We start from the raw sequence: 18,990 nt of genomic DNA, 5'->3' as shown, positions 1-18,990 counted from the left end.
TATGGCAGTTCTCCAGTAGTGGAGTTCTAAGGGCCAGAATCAGAGGATAGATGGAGAGGATGGAGCCCCAAGACCAGAAGAGTGGAGGTGAGGATGGAGCCCCAGGACCAGAGGAGAGGTGAGGATGGAGCCCCAGGACCAAGGGAGAGGTGGTGAGGATGGAGCCCCAGGACCAGAGGAGAGGTGGTGAGGATGGAGCCCCAGGACCAGAGGAGAGGTGGTGAGGATGGAGCCCCAGGACCAGAGGAGAGGTGGTGAGGATGGAGCCCCAGGACCAGAGGAGAGGTGGTGAGGATGGAGCCCCAGGACCAGGGGAGAGGTGGTGAGGATGGAGCCCCAGGACCAGGGGAGAGTTGGTGAGGATGGAGCTCCAGGACCAGAGGGGAGGTGGTGAGGGTGGAGCCCCAGGACTAGAAGGCTAGAGGTGAGGATGGGAGGAGGACACAAATTCAAGAGCTACTTCAAAAACAGAATAAGATGACTTTGCAACATGAAGAATGCAAGGGATGAGAAACAGATTTTGACCCTGGATACCTGGGAACCTGGTTGTATCAATACTAAATATGGGGTAAATAGGGAAAAGATAAAGTTTATGGGGGAAACTTATCTTTGGAACAAACTGAATTTGAGGTGATAGCAAGACACAGGCTACTGGAAATGTGAGCTGGAGTTCAAGAACAATGTTAGGACTGCCTCACAAGTACAGTGACCGTGTTGTCATTCCTTTGGATGGACTGGTTCCTTTTGTCCCTCCATAAATGGCACATGCTTTAAAGTCATAGTCAATTTTTTCTTTAGAAGGTAGAATATTACAAATAAGAGCCTCTGACTTTGTCCTGAAGTAGTCTCGGGCATTGCAATTTATCAGTCACCACCTTTGACCCTCTATAATAGATGCTTTATATGGCTTTTCTATTTAAATCATAGAATTTTTGGCCATTTTAGAAAGTAAATAATAGGTTCCCATGGTTAAGGACCAAGAAAGTATGGGGGAGTTGGCCAAGTTTATACAGCCAGTTATCCGTGTCCTTGTCCCTGGCCCTCTGCATCCCCACTGGAGCAGGTTTCCAGACCCTGCATGTGGGGAACACCAGGTAACTTACTGTCTCCTGTTCTATCTCTGCAGTACAGCTTGTTACTGTGCATTCAGAATTGTTCTTTAAAAACATTTTGTATGCCTTTGGTATCTTAGTTATATACTGTTAATTCCTTCTGAAGTTCTGAACGTTAAAAATTTTTGCTTTTCTTCCCTACTTTCTTGAAAGTCTAAATATAGTCACTTTATGGTCACTTCTACCAACAATGTTCTCGATGTTTGTAACCAGTCTATAGTTTCTACTCATATACAGCATAACCAGTCTCTTCTTCCCCCAAAAATGTTTTTTCATGGCAATAGTTTTAAGCATAGCATGGATTGCTAACTGAACGGGATTGTTGCATAAAACGTTATGTGTTGTCAACCTTCATGGGGTCCTTTAGCGACACGAACTGATCTTTTACCTTTCATGCTACTTGTCCATCACCAGCCTCTTCTGTGAAGGACAATGAATTGCTTTCTTAGGATTGATGAGGAGTCAGTGCAAGTCGGGAGAACAAATAATACACAAACAAGATCCTGTTTATAGCATTAACAGTGCATCATTCAAAGCTGTAATAACCAAGGCTTATCCTATTGGTGATCCCCAGTAGAGTACAGTTTAATTAAGTGGTCTACGAGACGACTTCCCTTAACATTGTAGAAATGAATCTTTCTATTTTTGGCTTGTTCCTTTTCCTACTGTATAGATGCCTTGAACCTCCGAAACCGACAGGTCATCTGCGTCACTCTCAAAGTCCTACAGCATCTGGTTGTGTCAGCTGAGATGGTGGGTGAAGCTCTGGTGCCCTATTACCGTCAAATCCTCCCCATCCTGAACATCTTTAAGAATATGAATGGTGAGTTATCCCAGAAGTCAAAATGTCTTTTAAGCACTAAAAAAGGGAGTGGTTTGAGGTAGCGTTAATTAGCAACACATTTAGGATTTATTATTACATATAAACCAAGATCCATTCGGAGATCTAAATAGCATAACTCCTACCTCTTCTCCTGCTACTCCCTAGGGAAATAGTAAAATTAACAATTTTATTTATTACTCCTCACATGTACAGCTTACTTACTCAGTACAGAAGCACTGAAACAGTTCTATAATCTTCCAATAATAAAATTGTAAAGTTTTTTTAACAGTCTTTTGAATATGTTAGTAGGTTTTGAGTTTGTCCTTTCTCTTGATAGTAATTCTACCTTTAGGTATTTCCTGTTAAAATTACAGTCAGTTTTTATAATTGATTTAAGTGGAATTTTTAAAGCAATATTATTAAAATCTGGTACAGGCGGTTTGGAGAGTTTTAATATAAGTTCTCCTATTTCTATTAAAAAAAAGGAAAATAGATGATTCGTAGTTACTTAGCTGATGGTGTGTACTGATTAAATATATATATGCTGACATATTTATTTTTTAAAATAGTACTCTATAAGGTTTGGAAAGCACTGATGCACTCAAGTGAATCTGCTTCACCCAAAGGTATTAGCAAGTTGTGGTGATCTCCTGGCAGGCAGTGGATGTACATCTGTTCATTGACACTGTGATTTTCCTTTTGTACCTCTTGAAATGATGTGAATCTAATTTTCTTTTATGTTGCTAACTTTGAAGTTCCATACTTCTCATATGCACAGTATAAGTCAACATTTGAAGTTAATTTCTGACAGCCATGTAAGTAAGTTAGTAATTTAGTGGAACAGTGCATGAAAATTTTGCAACATGATCTGCTTATTGTACAGACAAGAAAAAATCAAACTAAAAACTGAACATATGACAGCTTCAATCACAAAGAAGTCCTTTTTTTGGAATCATTATTTTTCATATATTTCCTAAATTGCTGTTAAAAGTGTCCCTAATCAGGCAGACTATTCAGGAAATCATGGGATCATCAGAGTCTTTAGCTGTCTTTCAGGAGTAGGGCCTACTTATATGTTTAATATTAAACATTTTTAGTAAAAAAGACTTCAACTGGGGTTATGGGAGCTTAAGAATGTTCATAATGGAATGAGTTGATATCCATTCCAAAATATCTAAACACTACAGAGTTAATGTGGTCATTTAGATGAGATGGTCACTCTTTCAGGAAAGTAAAAACTGGGTGTTAGTAATTCAGTCTTTTATGATCTAAACTGAAAGTTTTAGTAACAGCATTTCTACTTTGTGGAAAATACTTGCTTAAATATTCTTGATTCATAATTCATATTTTTACTGCATAGCGGCATCAAATAAGAGATAGATATAAAGACAAGAATGCTAGAGATAAAGACAGAAATGGAAGAATCAGGGAACACTCACCCCCAGAAATCTCAGTTATAGTTAACACTTTTGAAGTGTGTGATTCACAAATGTTTCCTCAATAATCCTCACAGAAACCTATGATGTATGTACAATTACTATTTCCATTTTTTAGCTGCAAAAGTTGCCTCTCTGTAACTCTTCCCCTCCACAAACATTTGCTTCTGTACTTGCCTCTCATGGAAGATGAGTGCCAGCAACCCCCTCCCTTGCTTGAGTAGGAGTAGGGTTCACCATGCGCGTTAATGCTCTCCTTGTCCTACAGTGGGATCCGGAACTTAAATCTAAGCAACATTTTGTATCTTTGTATAAAATAAGAAAGACAGTGATATTCAAAAGATGATTAGAATCTCCCTCATCCTCAAGGAACCCTGTAAAGAAGAATAAGCACAGCTGCCAGTAAGACAGATAAATCTCTTGGGAACTCTAGACTATTAAACAAAAGCAATTGGTTTCTACATATTCCTCATTATACTACTTATTTAATTCTTTGACTTACAAATGTTCATATGCTTCACAAAAGCAGTGACTGGGTTTAGGAATACATCTCCTGTTTATTTACAGTTTATATCATGGCCTTAATTGGTCCCACACCTAGCTGATTATTTTGGAACATTTCTAAATGCATGCACCAGGAATTCTACATTCAACTATTTTTCTGGTTAATATCTTTCTGACATTTGAGCGGAAAAACTATTAGCTTCAGCTTCATTTTCTACTTATCTTAGAAACCTGTCAGTACAATGCCAGAATGCAGTTTGCTGTATTTCCAGAGGGTCATCTTACAAAATTGGAGCATTCTAGCTCTAAAACTTAAAACTATTCTTCAAAGTGGCTGTTACCACAAATCCAGTTCTACCAGTAGAAGCTTATCATAGGATTTCCAATTACAATACTATTTTCAGTCTAAAACTAATTTAGCTTTAATAGTATTTTAATAAACCTTGCTTCATGATTATATTTTATTCATATTCACAGAACCATATATACATTTTTATTTAAGCAGGTGTCTTTAGTAACAGATGTATTTAGTTACAGTTAAAAATGAATTAGAAATTTACAGCATGTAGCATTAGAAAAAATATTTCATCCTTAATTTCAATGTATCTGAGAACAATTTCATTTTCTATTTCCTTTTTCCCTACTTTCATGTAATCAATGTCTTGTTAAATTCATATTCAAAGATATATTTTTCCAGTCCCACAACAAAATATTTTTGAGAGTGAGACCCAATATAAATGACCAAAAGAATGAAAGAGAGACTATTCCTTCAAATATAATGACCTTATCCTTCTGTTAATGTTCCCTTGAAGCACAAGCTTTAGCCTAATTCTACTGCCTGCTCCTTTTTGCAATTTCTGTCCTATTTTAATGTCAGCTGGACTTTCTCTGAAGTGATCAGAGGGGCTGAGTAGCTAGCGAATGCACAACCATGTCAGCAGTCTTCCCAGGGGACCAGTGGGAACTAGGTAGACCAGGGGGGAGCACATGACACTGGTAGCACCAACCTGTGTCCCCATCCACACTTCTACAGGTAATGAAACTTACCACCAGCCCCACAAGATCAGTCCTGGTCTAGGAAAAAGAGTGGCTTTGTATTTCTATCTATAAATAACATACTTTCACAGGTTTTAATTAGGCTATAGTTAAAACAACAACAGACAAATCGGTGAATTGCAATGTGGAATAAAGAATAATATTTGGGAGCAGAAGAGATGTGACCTTAGGCAAATCATGTGACTTCTCTGAACTTAAATTTCTTCATCTGCACAAAATATTTATAATAATGTCTTTTTCATAACGTTGGAAAAACAATTTGAGATAATGTACACCCCTTCATGTGGGGCCTGGCCTTGACTGAATATTAAATGAGATAGTCATTATTATTATACAACATTATATACACATACAATGTTATCCCTGTATGATATTATATACAAATATAGCAATACTGTATAAATTAGTATGTAGCAGCTTGAAGAGGTGATTTAATGTATTGTATCCCCTGGTCACTTCTGTGAGCCTGTGAGTGAGGCATGACCTCCGGGTTTCCCCAGCGGCTGCAGTCCCTTTGCTTCAAAGGACTCACCTTGCCTCTGACTACCAAATGCCAGGTGGGTGGCCAAATAAAGTAAGGACAATGGGATTCATTCAAGGATAACTGGTTTTCAAATCCATCCCTTCCTGGCAAGCTCAAACATGTGAGTGCGGTTTGGGAGAAGGTCATTATCTTAAAAAGAGAAGCTGAGTGTGACAAACCAGGATCAGGGTCCTCTTTGGAAGATCCAAGCTAGTATCTAATCTTGAACTTGTTTCCTTTAATTCTAAACAGTGAATTTTGGATATCTAAGACATGCTGTCTTTCCAGTGACTGCTGTGGGGTGAAAGAGAAAGAGGAGTTTCTATAACAACAATTTCTTCTTTCCTGTGTTCTTTCACAAATGTTATTAAAGGTTACAGAAAATTAAGACAATAGGAATGCTCAATTTATAGCTTTCAGAGATGAAAGTACAAAATTAATGATGCAGTGTATTGCATTTGAGAAGCATGAGCCAATAAATGGCATTAAAACATTTACAGCTAAAATATGGGGCTCTGCCAGCAGATTAAGGCTATCCAACAACCGTGTTTTTTGGAGGCAATCCTTATTTTGGTACTTTTGTTTCTAATTGCACCAGCGGTCCTGAAACAACCTCTAAGGGATATAGTTCAGAGACTCCAGGTATCAGCAGCTCTAAGAGTACATTAACTTTATGTCACAGAATATGCAAAAGTAAATGTAATAATGAAATAACATGTTCCCAAGTGTGTGAAATCAAATAGTCTTTGATTTATCTAGGATACTTCTAAGATGTATGCCATAGACTAATAGAAGTCCATGAAAAGAGATTTAAAATTTCCAATTCAAATTCAGACACATTAAATAACACAGGAAATGAGAATACATTAAATTTGCCAAATTTTGGAAAGTTTGTACCAGGTCTTTCGCCCTGAAATTTAAGTAGTTTCTAAAAAATAGAAACAACTGTTTTCTACTGATAGTCTTTTAAAACAACTTCTAAGGAGAGCCTAAGAATTCTCAGTCAACCTGCTTCAGACCCTTTTTAGATATTTTTGTGAGTTCTATGGTACCTATTTTCATGGTCCTTTAAACTGTTGATGAACTTTTGAGAGCTGATTGTTCACCAAAAATGTCTTTAGTTCTTATGTCTTATAATTGACTTGTATAAAGTTTATTTCACAGAGCTTTTAATTTAATTTTGAAATTAAGGTTTATTCCCCCATGGAGTTCTATACAATTTTTAGTATGATTTAAAAATTTGCTTCAAAGCTCCTTTGGAATCATTAGGCTTATTAGATTTGAAAGTCTTTGAAAGTCCTAAGTTTATTGAGGAAAGTGTTAGAATACTACTCCAGAATTCCTGAAAGTTAGATTTGGAATGATCATGTATCTATCTAATCTCTTCTGAACTCTTCTTCCACTCAGATATAACTAGTTGGTCTGAAAAGAATCCTAGGATCCTAACCAAGCTGGCAGATCCATGTAGGTGCCCTTTGATCTGCACCTCTCTCCACATTTACTAAATATCAGACTATTGGTTTCATAGCCAAAATGTGTTGGGATTTCTTTTTTCTGTGAGGACTGTAGCACACTGAGAAGAATTAGGTGGTTAATATGTGTTTGTGTGGAATTTATTCACTATCCCAGTCTGCATGACCAATACTTATTTATTCAGTCTTGTCCTAAAGAGCCTCACTATTTCATGAGGTAGCCCATCCTACATCCAAAGAGAAAATCATTTCCTACAGTGAATGAAATGTATGCCAAATATTTCTACCTGGCTTATCTTTCTAGTCTAAACCACACAGAATAATACCTAGTCCCTTTTCCAAATAACAGGCCCTCAAAAAATTATATAAAACTTTCCTACCCCTTCAATCTTCACTTCTCCAAGATCAATGTCCCTTCTTCCAAGCATTCTTTATAAGCAGAGATTTCAGACTTTTTAGAGGTCTCTATGCGGACGTTGCAGAGAAAATAAGAATGTCACCAGTGTAATTGTTGTGTTGAATAGTCGCTATTCATGACATAATTAAAAGGCAAGTTTAAAAGGGGGTTGGAGACAAAAAAATGAGCTTTATTCAGTGGGGGAGCCTTGCCCTGACACTGCATAAAACTTAGCAGGGGCCTTCATGGTTCCACTCACGCATGGGATCCTCCGGCATTGTGAGTCACACACACAATTCCATTGCTTAGAATCCCTTCTTTAACAGATTGACCAGAACTCTAAACTTGATCTACCCTCAAGTATTCTCCCCTCTCCCAGCTCGGATCTGATTCAGGCTGGACGCTGGCAGTGGGAAAAGGGGGTGTGGTGGCTTCCCCCCTCTTTTTCTGCCCTGTGCGTTGGCCCCCGGCCTTGGCTACCCACGGGGTGGTCAGGGTTGGGGAGGTGGGCTGAGGTGAGAAGAAGCTCCTGCTGACTCACGATGTCCTGAGCTCGCTCTCCCACCCCGGACACGACTCTCTCTTCTGGATGCTCGCTTGTGACCCCTCCCTCCGCCGCTAGACATCCTGCATTCGCCCCAGCTTGCAGTGCTCAGGGCCCCTCCACCCACCCAGGAAGCCGTGTCATCCAGTGTGGAGATGACCCCGCACCGGCACTCCCTCCCATGCGGAGAACACGCTCCTCACACTGGGCGCTGGAGACTCTGGAGCCCATGCGCTCCAGTCCCGCTTCGCGGGCTCCATCAGCTTCTCAACTGTGAGGAAGACCCGCGTCTTCGTGTCGCCCATGAAGGGGCCATGGGCACCTTAGAGCACCCAGGGCTCTCCAGACGGCACCTCCGGCAGGGTGGGGTTGGCCCAGAGCACAGCGACAGCGCCCCTTAGAGAAATCTCGCCGTCTTCTCACTCCGTGTCTCTCTTTAAAAGCCTGATCTGTCCCGTTGTGGAACTGGTCCTCTGAAAGCCCTCAGTCCCGCCGCTGCTGAAGTGCTGGCCTCACCCCCCATGTTCCCACAGTTCCCTTCTCAACCCCACACTACACTGGCTTCCGTTTACTTGAGCCAAACACAAAACTGTAGGAGGCATTTTCCACTTAGTATGAAATTAGCTTTCCATTTGTATTGTCCTCCTCAAAAATCTATACTTTTCACGTTGACAGGAAGAAATGTATATAGCTCAGCATAAGCTTAACCATCAATGAAGGAGGAATTGAACAATACAATAGACATATTTCCTTAGAAAAACTGCAAATATTATTGATATTTCTTTGCTTGCCTGCTTTCTGTATTATATTCTCATGCACATCTTGAATTAATGTTCCAAGTAATAAAGAAAAAAGTAATGATGGCAGTGTTATTATGAGTAAGTTCTCTTTGGATCCTTCCAAGATTAACTTACTTTCTTTTCCCTAAAACACAGTACTTTAATATGAGCTTTTTGTGAGCCTATTTATATCCATTTTGAGATAGCAATGAACAAAAAATGACTGTCCTTTCAATGACTTTTAGATTTTGCATACCTATTACAAACCTACCTTTACTTCCCCCAAATGAGCCCTATATTTTTTTCTTAAAATTTATCTCTTGAGCCTTGAAGTTATCTTTATCACAAACTAAAAAGCAAATTAATGATATAATAGTTAAAATTTAAAAGCAATAATTGGGCCATAATAACAGGATTATTGCCCAGTAATTTTCCCACTATTTCAAGCTTTGTTTTTACCTCCAAGAAAGTTGGATATTTATTTATACACATAAAGGGTTTTGAGGAGTTCGTAGGTCTTGTAACACAAATGATTGATTATTATCTGTGCTTGTGTGAGTAGGTTGATTTGTTATAGATATCATAAATAACCATCTAACCAGGTGGCTGAGACGTAGGTCTGTCTAGAAGAAGAATATGTGTTATCCTTTCAATGTTCCTTATGATCTGTGAATATAGAATGATGATATTCAAAGGGAAGCAGTGCAATATTTATATTTTTGTGATGACCAACTAAAACGTCTAAAAATTTCTGTGAGGATTTTAAGCAGCAGTGGAATGAGGGGGAAGAGTGTGATGACAAGCGTTTCAAAACCTGCTCACATGTCCCCCTTTCTTACACACCTGCTGACCTGTCTCCGTTGCTTGCCATGGTACGCTGGGCCTTCTTGCTCTCCGCTTAGGGCTGGTCTCACTACCTCCAGAAAGGCAAGTGCGTTAGGCTAACTCCAAAGCCATAGAGAGCAATGTGGTTTTTACTAGCTATTTGGAGGATGCCAAAGGGAGGACAACATAGTACATCATTCACTGATTCACTGAAAAAAAAAACAAGTGTTTACTATGTGCTAGCACAGCAGAACCTCCTAAAAATCCTTAGAAGATTGAAAGTGTGCTGCCACGCAGCTATATTCCACTTATCAAATGCATCAGACTCCTTTGCAGCCTTACCCCGTGTCCCTGAATCAATGCATACCTCCACGGGAGACCCAAGGAGCGAAGGAGGTTTCCACCCTCAGAAAAAAGCAAACTGGAGGCTCCTTATGACCATACACCCTCCCCTTCTTCTGCACTCTTTAGTAACTTGGCCCTGAGGTGAGGGCACAAATTTAGAAAAGTAAAATCCTAGATTTGATGGTAGACTCTTCAATGGGAAGAAGAGTGCTGCTTAGACTTCATGCATTTTCTGAGCAAATGAAATAGTGAGCTATGTAATAAAGGTTCAGATTTACCACCATTACCATTATCTTCTTGTAGAAGAATGGGGGAATCAGCTTCCTTAGTCCTAGCTACACATATCCATTCCTGGGGAGATCGTAAGAAGAAACTCCCAATGTGGACAACCTTCAAATAATGTGATTTGTTTTGTTTTGATTTTCAGTTTTATTGAGATGTAATTGACATATAATTGTATAAGTTTAAGGTATACAAAATTGATTTGATATATGTATATATTGTGAAATAATTACCACATTAAATTTAGTTAACATCCATCATCTCATATAGTTACAAATTTGTTTTCCTTGTGATGAGAACTTTTAAGATCTATAGTGTTAGCAACTTTCAAATACACAAGACAGTGCTGTTAACCATAGTTACCAAATGTTGTTAATCAGCTGTCTCTTAGAATTCCTATGACCAATTTTTGCTGAATCTTTGCTAGGAGCTCCATTATATGTAATTTCTGATAAACCTTTGCTAAGAACTACATTATGATATGTGTATTGTGTTTATAAACTCAAGCAAAGAACATCTGAGATTGTCTTGAAACTACCAACCAACTAGATTTGAGAGTCCATCTAAATGCATATGACTTAGGCCATGGTGGACAATACTTCATCTGGTGCATTCTCCATCATCAGGAATGCTTGATAGATCTAGTCTTGTTCTAATCAAATAGGCCTATGGGATCAAACAGCAATGAAGCTAGAAGCTCTAGGGTCTTTTTGAATATCTGGGTATTGTTACTTGAACATAAATTCCATGAAGACAAGAACTTTTATCTCTTTGTCACTGCTTTATCATCAGCTCAAGAGAAGATCCTGGCCATTCTTAGCTCAATAAATATTTGCTAAGTAGTTGGATTGGGTGGATGGATGGATGGATAGTGTATTTATTTAATCTTGCCACCATAACAAACCACCACAAATTTAGCTGCTTAGACAACACCCATTTGCCTGTCTCACAGTTCTGTAGATCAGAAGTCCAATGGGCTTGACTAGGTAATATGATAAAAATCTAATAAGGCTGAAATGAAGGTGTCAGCTACTCTGCATTCATTATAGAGATCCTGGAGAAGAATCTTACTTCCAGGCAGAAATCAGTTCCAGGTGGTTGTAGGACTGAAATCCCCATGTCCAGGCTGGCTATCAACATTGGGTAGCTCTCCACTTTTAGAGGCTGCCCACCTTCCCTGGTTCACGGCCCCCTTCATCTTCAAAGACAGTAATGGCAGCTCAAATCCTTTTCATACTTCTAATCTCTCTGACTCCCCCCTGCCACATCTCAGCTGCTTTTAAGGGCTCATGTGATTACATAGGGCCCACACAGATAATCTTGGATAATCTCCCTATTTTAAGATCATCTACAAGGTCTCTTACAGCAGTACAGTACCTAGACTAGTGTTTGATTGAATAACAAGAGGACAGGAATCATGGGGGACATCTTTAGAATTGTGTCTTTGGATGAAGTTACCCAAAAGCTGATGTCCAGATGGCCATGACTGGAACCTTGAAGTATATGTTCAAGAGGACACAAAATGAATCTATTTCTTAAACTCTTTGCAAAGGTAGCACAGCTCTACACTCCCATGATAAACTCAGAGAAGACTGCAGATGTGCAAAACTTGGAATGGGTGTGACAAGACACAGAGTTTAAAGGTTTTATTGTTATCTCAGAGTTGAATCACATTATCTAAGGATTTGATGATTCATATATAAGTGGAGAATAAAGTCAAGAAGTTCAACCTGCCTTTCAAAAGATTAGCCAGTGATAAAAGAACAGCATCTGCAGCCAATTAGTCTGTTAGCCCATGGTGTTCTCTCTCCTACCTTAAGATCCTTGTCACTGACAGTATATTTCATTTCCTGAGTAATTCCATCAACATACCTAAAATTCCCACAGGCCAGCAATAGAAAGGACAGGGAAGTATTGTTTTTAGAATTGCTATAGCTGCTTTACAGATGAAGAAGCTAAGAACTGGATCAAATGATTTGCCCAAGGTCATATGACAGAAATGAGTCACAGCCAAGACCTCAGAAATCAATAGATCCTACTTCCAAACCTAAGTGCCAGATACTCTGAAAATGTTAATTGCTTTGCCAGAAATAGGGGTTCTGAGGCAGTTCTGATCAACAGATTTCTTTTATTTAATGTACTGAAGTAAATGGACATTTCATTGATCCACTTTAACAATTATTATATGCTGTCAGATCAGAGCAGCTGTTGCTAATCTTCCCCACAAATTCATATGCATTATAAAGCAAAAATGTTTTCATATCATCAATTTCTATTGTGGAGTAGTGATCAATAATAGCTTGAGAAAAACTCTGAACACAGAAAACTAGCAGCAATTTCGCCTGATTAAAAGCATCATCAAACATACAGTATTAACTAACCCTCTAATGTAACTTCACTCTTTTTGTCAGAAGGAGTTCAAATATATATTTTTAATCCAGTGGCATTCCTTCTCACAATTATCAATAAAAGCAGTATACATAGTATAATCACCTTGAGGACCAGGTCTTTCTAGAAGAAAGTTACTCCCTAGAGTACATTTCAAAAAATATGTGGAAGCACTTTACCATATTTCATTAAATCCAAGATGTAATCAAGTGTTAAAAATATTTTATATTTTATGCCTCCTTGAGAAAGAAAAAGTGTTTCCAATTAAACTATGATGCACTATTAGCATCCTGAATCAGAAATGTAAAAATTTTTTGAAAGTGACTTAAGTAAATATATTGAGTCTAATTCAACTTGCAAAGTGAGGCATCAGCTATCTTGAACATGAAAAATAAACTGTCATGAATGGAAAGAACACCACACCCCATCCACTCTCTTTGGGGTTTTCCTGTACCTCACCTAACCTAATCTTCACAACCAGCATATAAAGCAAATATTAAGACCAGTTTACAAACAATGGAAGTATTTTAGAGCTTCACCCCAGGTCATTCAGAAGCAGTCAAGATTCAAAACTAAATTAGTTTGATTCAAAATGTGTTTATTTTGTTTTCTAAGACGGTTAGAATCTCTTTTTTCCCTGCTTATGATTTCTTGGCCAGTGTATCTACCCATTTCTTGGGCATGGACCAAGATGATAGAGGGTGAAGAGGCCGTACCAAAGACTGTACTTTAGAATACATGGTACATTATAAAAGTAACATCCGTCAAAAATGTATAGCTAAATTATATAACTAGAATCTGCATGAACATGGACGTGCACACGCATTTTTAAAATCAAAGGAATTTTTTGGGATACATTAATGGATGCAAAAATAGATATAGCTCAATTGCTATACAATACTCTCTACATAATGCTGATAGTCGAGAAATTAACATTGTGAAACCAGTTATGGGCTTCAGTCTTCAATAAGCTTAATTTTTTTAATCTCAAAAAGAACTACTTTTCAGAACAATAAATTTGAAATTATAACCCGAAACAAATAATAGAATTTTAAGTCTTCTTTATAAGGAAAGTAGAACAAAATAATGATAGCGTTATAATGAAATTAGGAAAGTAGAATAAAATAGACATTATAAGAACAATTTAACTGTATTTATTATTATAGGCAAAGTAAAACAATTCAGTGTTCACATGACAGGTTAAGGACTGTAGTTACTAAATTGTATATATAGCTGATGCCTAATAATTTTTTAAACTCATAACTTAATAAATTTTCCTTGCTTGATAAATTTGTATTGTTTTTTATTAGCTAGTGATGTTTGATGTTTATTTCAGAATTACTTGATGGGGAAAGCTAAAATAATGACTTCCATGTGATTATTACATTGATTTGGAAAAATTTTAATAACTTATAGAACAAGTATAAATTTAATTTGCAGAATGTTTTTGTTTTTCAAACACAATTCTTTAAGAAAAGACCACTGTTTTAGGTGGAGCAGTTCACAGTCTCTTTATCCTAACTAATCCCATAGTCCCCCCAATAATTCTTCCAAATAACAATAGGAATAGAGATTAAAAATTGCTCTCGCCATTTATTCTTCATTTATTTGGCCAAATCAATATTTCGATCTAAGCACAGCTGTAGATTACAGAGAGCAATGTTCTCCTAATTTTGTTAATAACTCACAGGACGAGTGTTCTTATACTATCTACGAAGGAGTCTAAAATGTGACCTTTACCTACCCTTACCCATGCGTTACGGAGAAGAACTCCTATGAACCTGTTTCTGAAAACTAGCCTACTTTTTCTTAGAATTTTCTGCCTACTTTTACTAGAAAATCGATTGCATTATTAAATTTCTCTTAGTTTCCCGAATTTTAAAAAGAAAGCATAATTCATTCCAAATAAAACCATTCCAGGGTAATAATCGTTTAGCATATAAATGATTTTAGTATTGATATAGCTAAGTTTCTCTAAATAAATAATTTCCATGCCCAATGCATCATCTACCAAGCATGCTTGTTAAATGATAGCTTTGTAATGCAAGAATTTCCATTATAAAAACTTGTGAGATACAGTCTAACACATTTGAAGATTTAACACCCTTAGATTGTAATTGGAAGATAAGTTCTAATTTAATTACTGTTAAATTTCTTGGTTGAAAATCCTTGGCATGTATAATATAAAATTGACTCTGAAATTATGCAATTAAAATTATTAGCATTTAGCTATTCCTTTTGAAGCTACAATGGCTTGATTTGTTTGGCTCAAAAGATGTTCAACCAGAAAAAAAGTGCTTAAAGTTCGAAAAGTTTTAAAACGTGGCCATTGATATAGTTAAATCTATAAATGTTGTGATCAGGTGAAGTGGTTCAACACTGAGTCACTGAAAAAATGGAATGTTCTATAGAAGTGTTTTACACCAGGAAGATAAACATTTTTTAGAATTCTGTTATCAAGGCCATGAATTAATATGCAATGTTGTGACATGATCCTGTGATCTTTGTCAAATCAATGATGGAAACTTAGAAATCTCTTCTCTTAAAAATTGATGCATTCTTAGAATTGATTACTTGTCTAAAGTCTGTCTTTCATTAATATAAGTCTCACAGAATTGTTCTGCCAATTATATTTTTAGAGTAGATATTCCTATTTTTTATTTTTTTAGTGAGATTATTTATTAATTTGTCCCAAGTTTTTTGTATTATTTAACTGTTAGCTATAGCTAATAGTTAGCTAATATTTCTACTGCAATATGCCAGATACTGGGTTAAACAATTTTAATGAATCATCTCATTTAATCTACACAAACCCAGGAGGAAGAAAGTATCCTTAATCTAAGTGATAAGGAAATGAAGGCAGAGGCATTAAGTAATTTGCACACTGTCAGTCAGTTAGTAAAAGGCACCGAGAGCATTATTCAAATGGGAAGAGGAACAAAAAGTGATAACTTCTATAGTTTTCTCCATTTCAGGAATACTCAGTGTTTCAACTGCACCTAATAAGGTATCTTATTACAGCGTGTTAGACAAGTCATTCCAATATATTGATTTCATCTTCCAGTGTTTAAACCAGCCATGTTCAACTAGTAACACTCTTAAACTTGCAGCTTGTTCCAAAGACTGTTTTTTCATTCTTGATACTAAATGAAAAAAAAGTAGCATTCAATACTAGTTATTTCCTATGATTTATTTTTTTAAATATCAAGTGACATTGATCTTGGACAAAAACTAGACTCAAATTCATTATTTATGCAATAGGATGAAATTCTTTTACGTGGATATAATTTATAAAAGACTTCACTAGATATATAACATATATATAATCAAAAATTTTATATCACATATTATATATTTATTAAAGCTCTTTTATAGTAGTTAATACAGCATGCATACACTTTGCTGAATTTATAAATCCAACCTAAAGTACCACTTGGACATGATAATACGGGTAGCTTTTAAAAGTGAGAAATTTTATTCTGAAGTGTACAGTTCTTCATGTGCAGTAGTTTGTTCTTTGTGTAGAAAGACAATTTTGCTGACAGTGTTAGTTTCTGCACAGAAGTCCTCATCGTCAGCAAGACTTAACTTGAGATGATTCAAGACAATTGCAAGAAATGCACTTTAGAAAGAAGAGTTTATAAGATTTGTCCATTGAAAGATGTGAATAAATTGTATCTTGGAGTGAGGAAAAAACCCTAGCTTCACTTTTATAAGTTTGGGGAAAATGAGTGCTAATAATGATCAAGGAGAAAGTCATTCCCTATAAATTATGGCTTGCTAGATCTTCAGCTTAAATATGCAGTTATTCTGAGAAAAAGAGAGAGAGAAAAGAAAGAGAACAATGAATATGATTAGAAGCACGAAGAAATTTTAGTAGATAGGGAGACTAAAATCTAAAATCAGAAGGATTCTCATTTTTTGGAAAATCTAAAAAAAATGCAATGAGAAATGGAAAAACACTGAAAACGTACAGAAAGAATATCGATAGAGCCGTCGGTTTTAACTGGAGATATAAGGAAGGGGGTGCATTGAAAATAAAGGCCGCAAAATGTAATGAAGATGACAAACAAAAGACTCCTTGACTGTATCAGAAGGGCCCTGTTTCATCTATGGTGGGTCTCCAAATAGAACACCCTTCAACAAGTGGCCATCTGACCTCTGCTTAAACCCCCTGAATCACGTGGTCTCACAGCATCATAGTACAACTAATATTTTTGAACAGCTTAACTGAAAAAATGTTTTCCTATATTTAAGCAAAACCTTCCTTCCTATAACTTTTCCACTTTGGTCTTCATTTGACTATGTAGTTCTCACTCAGATGCTCTCCTTGTATCCAGGCCCCTCTTTATTTCATGGCTTTCACAGGTTTCTTGGTATATTTTCTTCTTGTGTACCTTTTTTTTATTGAGTTTGAACAAGGTATACTTTTACTTTGTCATATTCCAAATATATTAAGGTGCAGTATTAATTACTTTCTCATGTTGACATTTCAATACAACATTTATTTGCTGTGCTTTATCTCTTTGTTTCTCCTGTTTTCTATCAATTTCTCCAAAATGCTAATACATTGTTTGAAATTTGGTTCTTTCTTCTTACACAAGTTTGCATTTCAAAGTATACTGTTATTAGTAATCTTGTATCCCTCAAAATGTGAAAAATTCTATCATTGTGGATAGTCCTCTGTTACCTGAGTTTTAGCATTGGTATAAGCGATACTGTTTGAGGTCAAAGTTGTTTATACAAATTCCATAAATGTAGGTCTGTTGTCTCCTCAGGATGAAATTTAGATCGCTGTTTTGGCCTGAAAGCAAAATATCAGCATGGCAGAACACTGGGTCAACACTTCAACAAACATGCTGACATCTTGATTGTTTTGGGTTAATAGCATTTTATTGGACAGCCCAGCAAGCTGGATTCAGGGACATGTTTCACATTGCCAAAGAAAATCTGTGATTATACGTAAGATTTCTCTACTAGACAATTTCTTTTAAAAGACAAATGGAATAATCTTTCAATATTTTGTTTCCCTTGCACTCCAAAGTGCAGTCATTTATCAATTTTATTACTTTCTCATTTGCAACTGTATTTCTGCCCCCCTATTACCAGCCACCCCTACTGCCACTGCTCTAGTTCAGGGCATTAGTATCAAACCTTGTCTAGTACAGTGAATTCTTCCTTGTTCTCCAGGCAGCAAAAATCACATTTCTTGTTCTGTCTCAAATTGGAAAACCTCCCTGCAATTCTAGAAACACATCGTCTCCAGTCTAAAAAATGCTGGACACACTTGTGCTAGTAGGTTGTGGTTTTCTTTTCTTTCTTTGTCAATATTTCTATCTTTATAGTCTCATGACATTATCTTAGTACTAGCTATCATGGAAAAGAGAGAATTCAACTCCCTAGGCAACTCCTTTCCCAATACTTTGATGCTTCAGCATATGTGCTCTTGGGACAAATGACACTTTTGTAGAAGAAGAAATATGTCAACTCACTGAATGTTGACAGATAAATATGAAGGGATTCCTAATTAAAAAAAAAAAAACAAACAAAAAACCTTTGCTTTGCATGATGACTTTATCTGTGGTTCTATGGAAGCCTTTTCTGAAGAAGTACTCAGGCAAGAAACTGCCTCCTCCATAGTGAGAATGAGAGGGGGCTGGAGCCTGAGGTTTCCCACAAAGTCTAGTGTGTGCTTGGACGACTGGAGGGACATCAAAGGTGAATGGTAGTTTTATAGCGATGGCGGGAAAACCACAAGATGAATCATGATCACTGCTATTTCTCGTGTGGAGAGATTATGTTGGTTCGGGTTGTGAGAAGGTACATTTATGGGAAAAAAATCCGTAAAAAAAAAGAAGTAGGCCCATCTTCACAGATTCGGGCAGAGAAAGGGCAGAAAGAAACATACTGTGTCTGTCAAAGGCTGCTAAGCCATTGTTTCACCTCCTTATTCAGAACTGTGAAGCCAGGCTGGGTGGAATTAGCTTTCTCCTTCTTGCTGCTCCTCGGACACATGTTATAGAGAAAGCCATTCACTCATTCCTTTATTCAGTTATATTTACCGAATGCTTTATATGTGCCAGGCACTGTTCCAAACCCCAAATATAGACTAGTGAAGTTAAACAAATAAAAGCACCAACGTAAGTTCATTGTCATAAAATCAAAGCGATGACGATGATGATGTCGATGATAGCAGCAAGCAGCATCGGGCACTCGTGGCCAGAGGCACTGCTCTACGTGTCTTCACTAGGTGATCTTGAGAAGCGTCCAGCCAGGCTGGCAAGTACAGCCCAGCAGGGTCTGCTTTGCTCATCCCTGAGACTCCTGGTGGTCACAGTGCTCTCTTCCCCGTGGAGCTCCGTAGGCAGCCAAGACAACACACGTTACGGGTTAAGGGTGAGAGGGACTACAGAACGTCAAGTTCAGGTTCAGACCCTGTTTCCACATCATCTTCCTCTAGCAATCCATTGAAGCAGCCACCGGATTGACTGAGTGGCAACACTT

At 37.3% G+C, this 18,990-nt stretch overlaps 1 protein-coding gene across 1 annotated transcript in view; it reads left to right on the top strand.

Moving 5' to 3' along the window:
* The window catches only part of PACRG (parkin coregulated), a 519,387-nt gene that overhangs the window by 317,596 nt on the left and 182,801 nt on the right, over positions 1 to 18,990 (top strand). The window contains 2 exon segments of the mRNA XM_036871117.1: positions 1,786 to 1,935; positions 12,006 to 12,014. Of these exon segments, the coding sequence (XP_036727012.1) occupies positions 1,786 to 1,935; positions 12,006 to 12,014 (159 nt within the window).

Source organism: Balaenoptera musculus, chromosome 12, assembly GCF_009873245.2.
Source record: "Balaenoptera musculus isolate JJ_BM4_2016_0621 chromosome 12, mBalMus1.pri.v3, whole genome shotgun sequence".
Lineage (NCBI taxonomy): Eukaryota > Metazoa > Chordata > Mammalia > Artiodactyla > Balaenopteridae > Balaenoptera > Balaenoptera musculus.
This window is presented reverse-complemented; position numbering and strand designations above follow the sequence as displayed.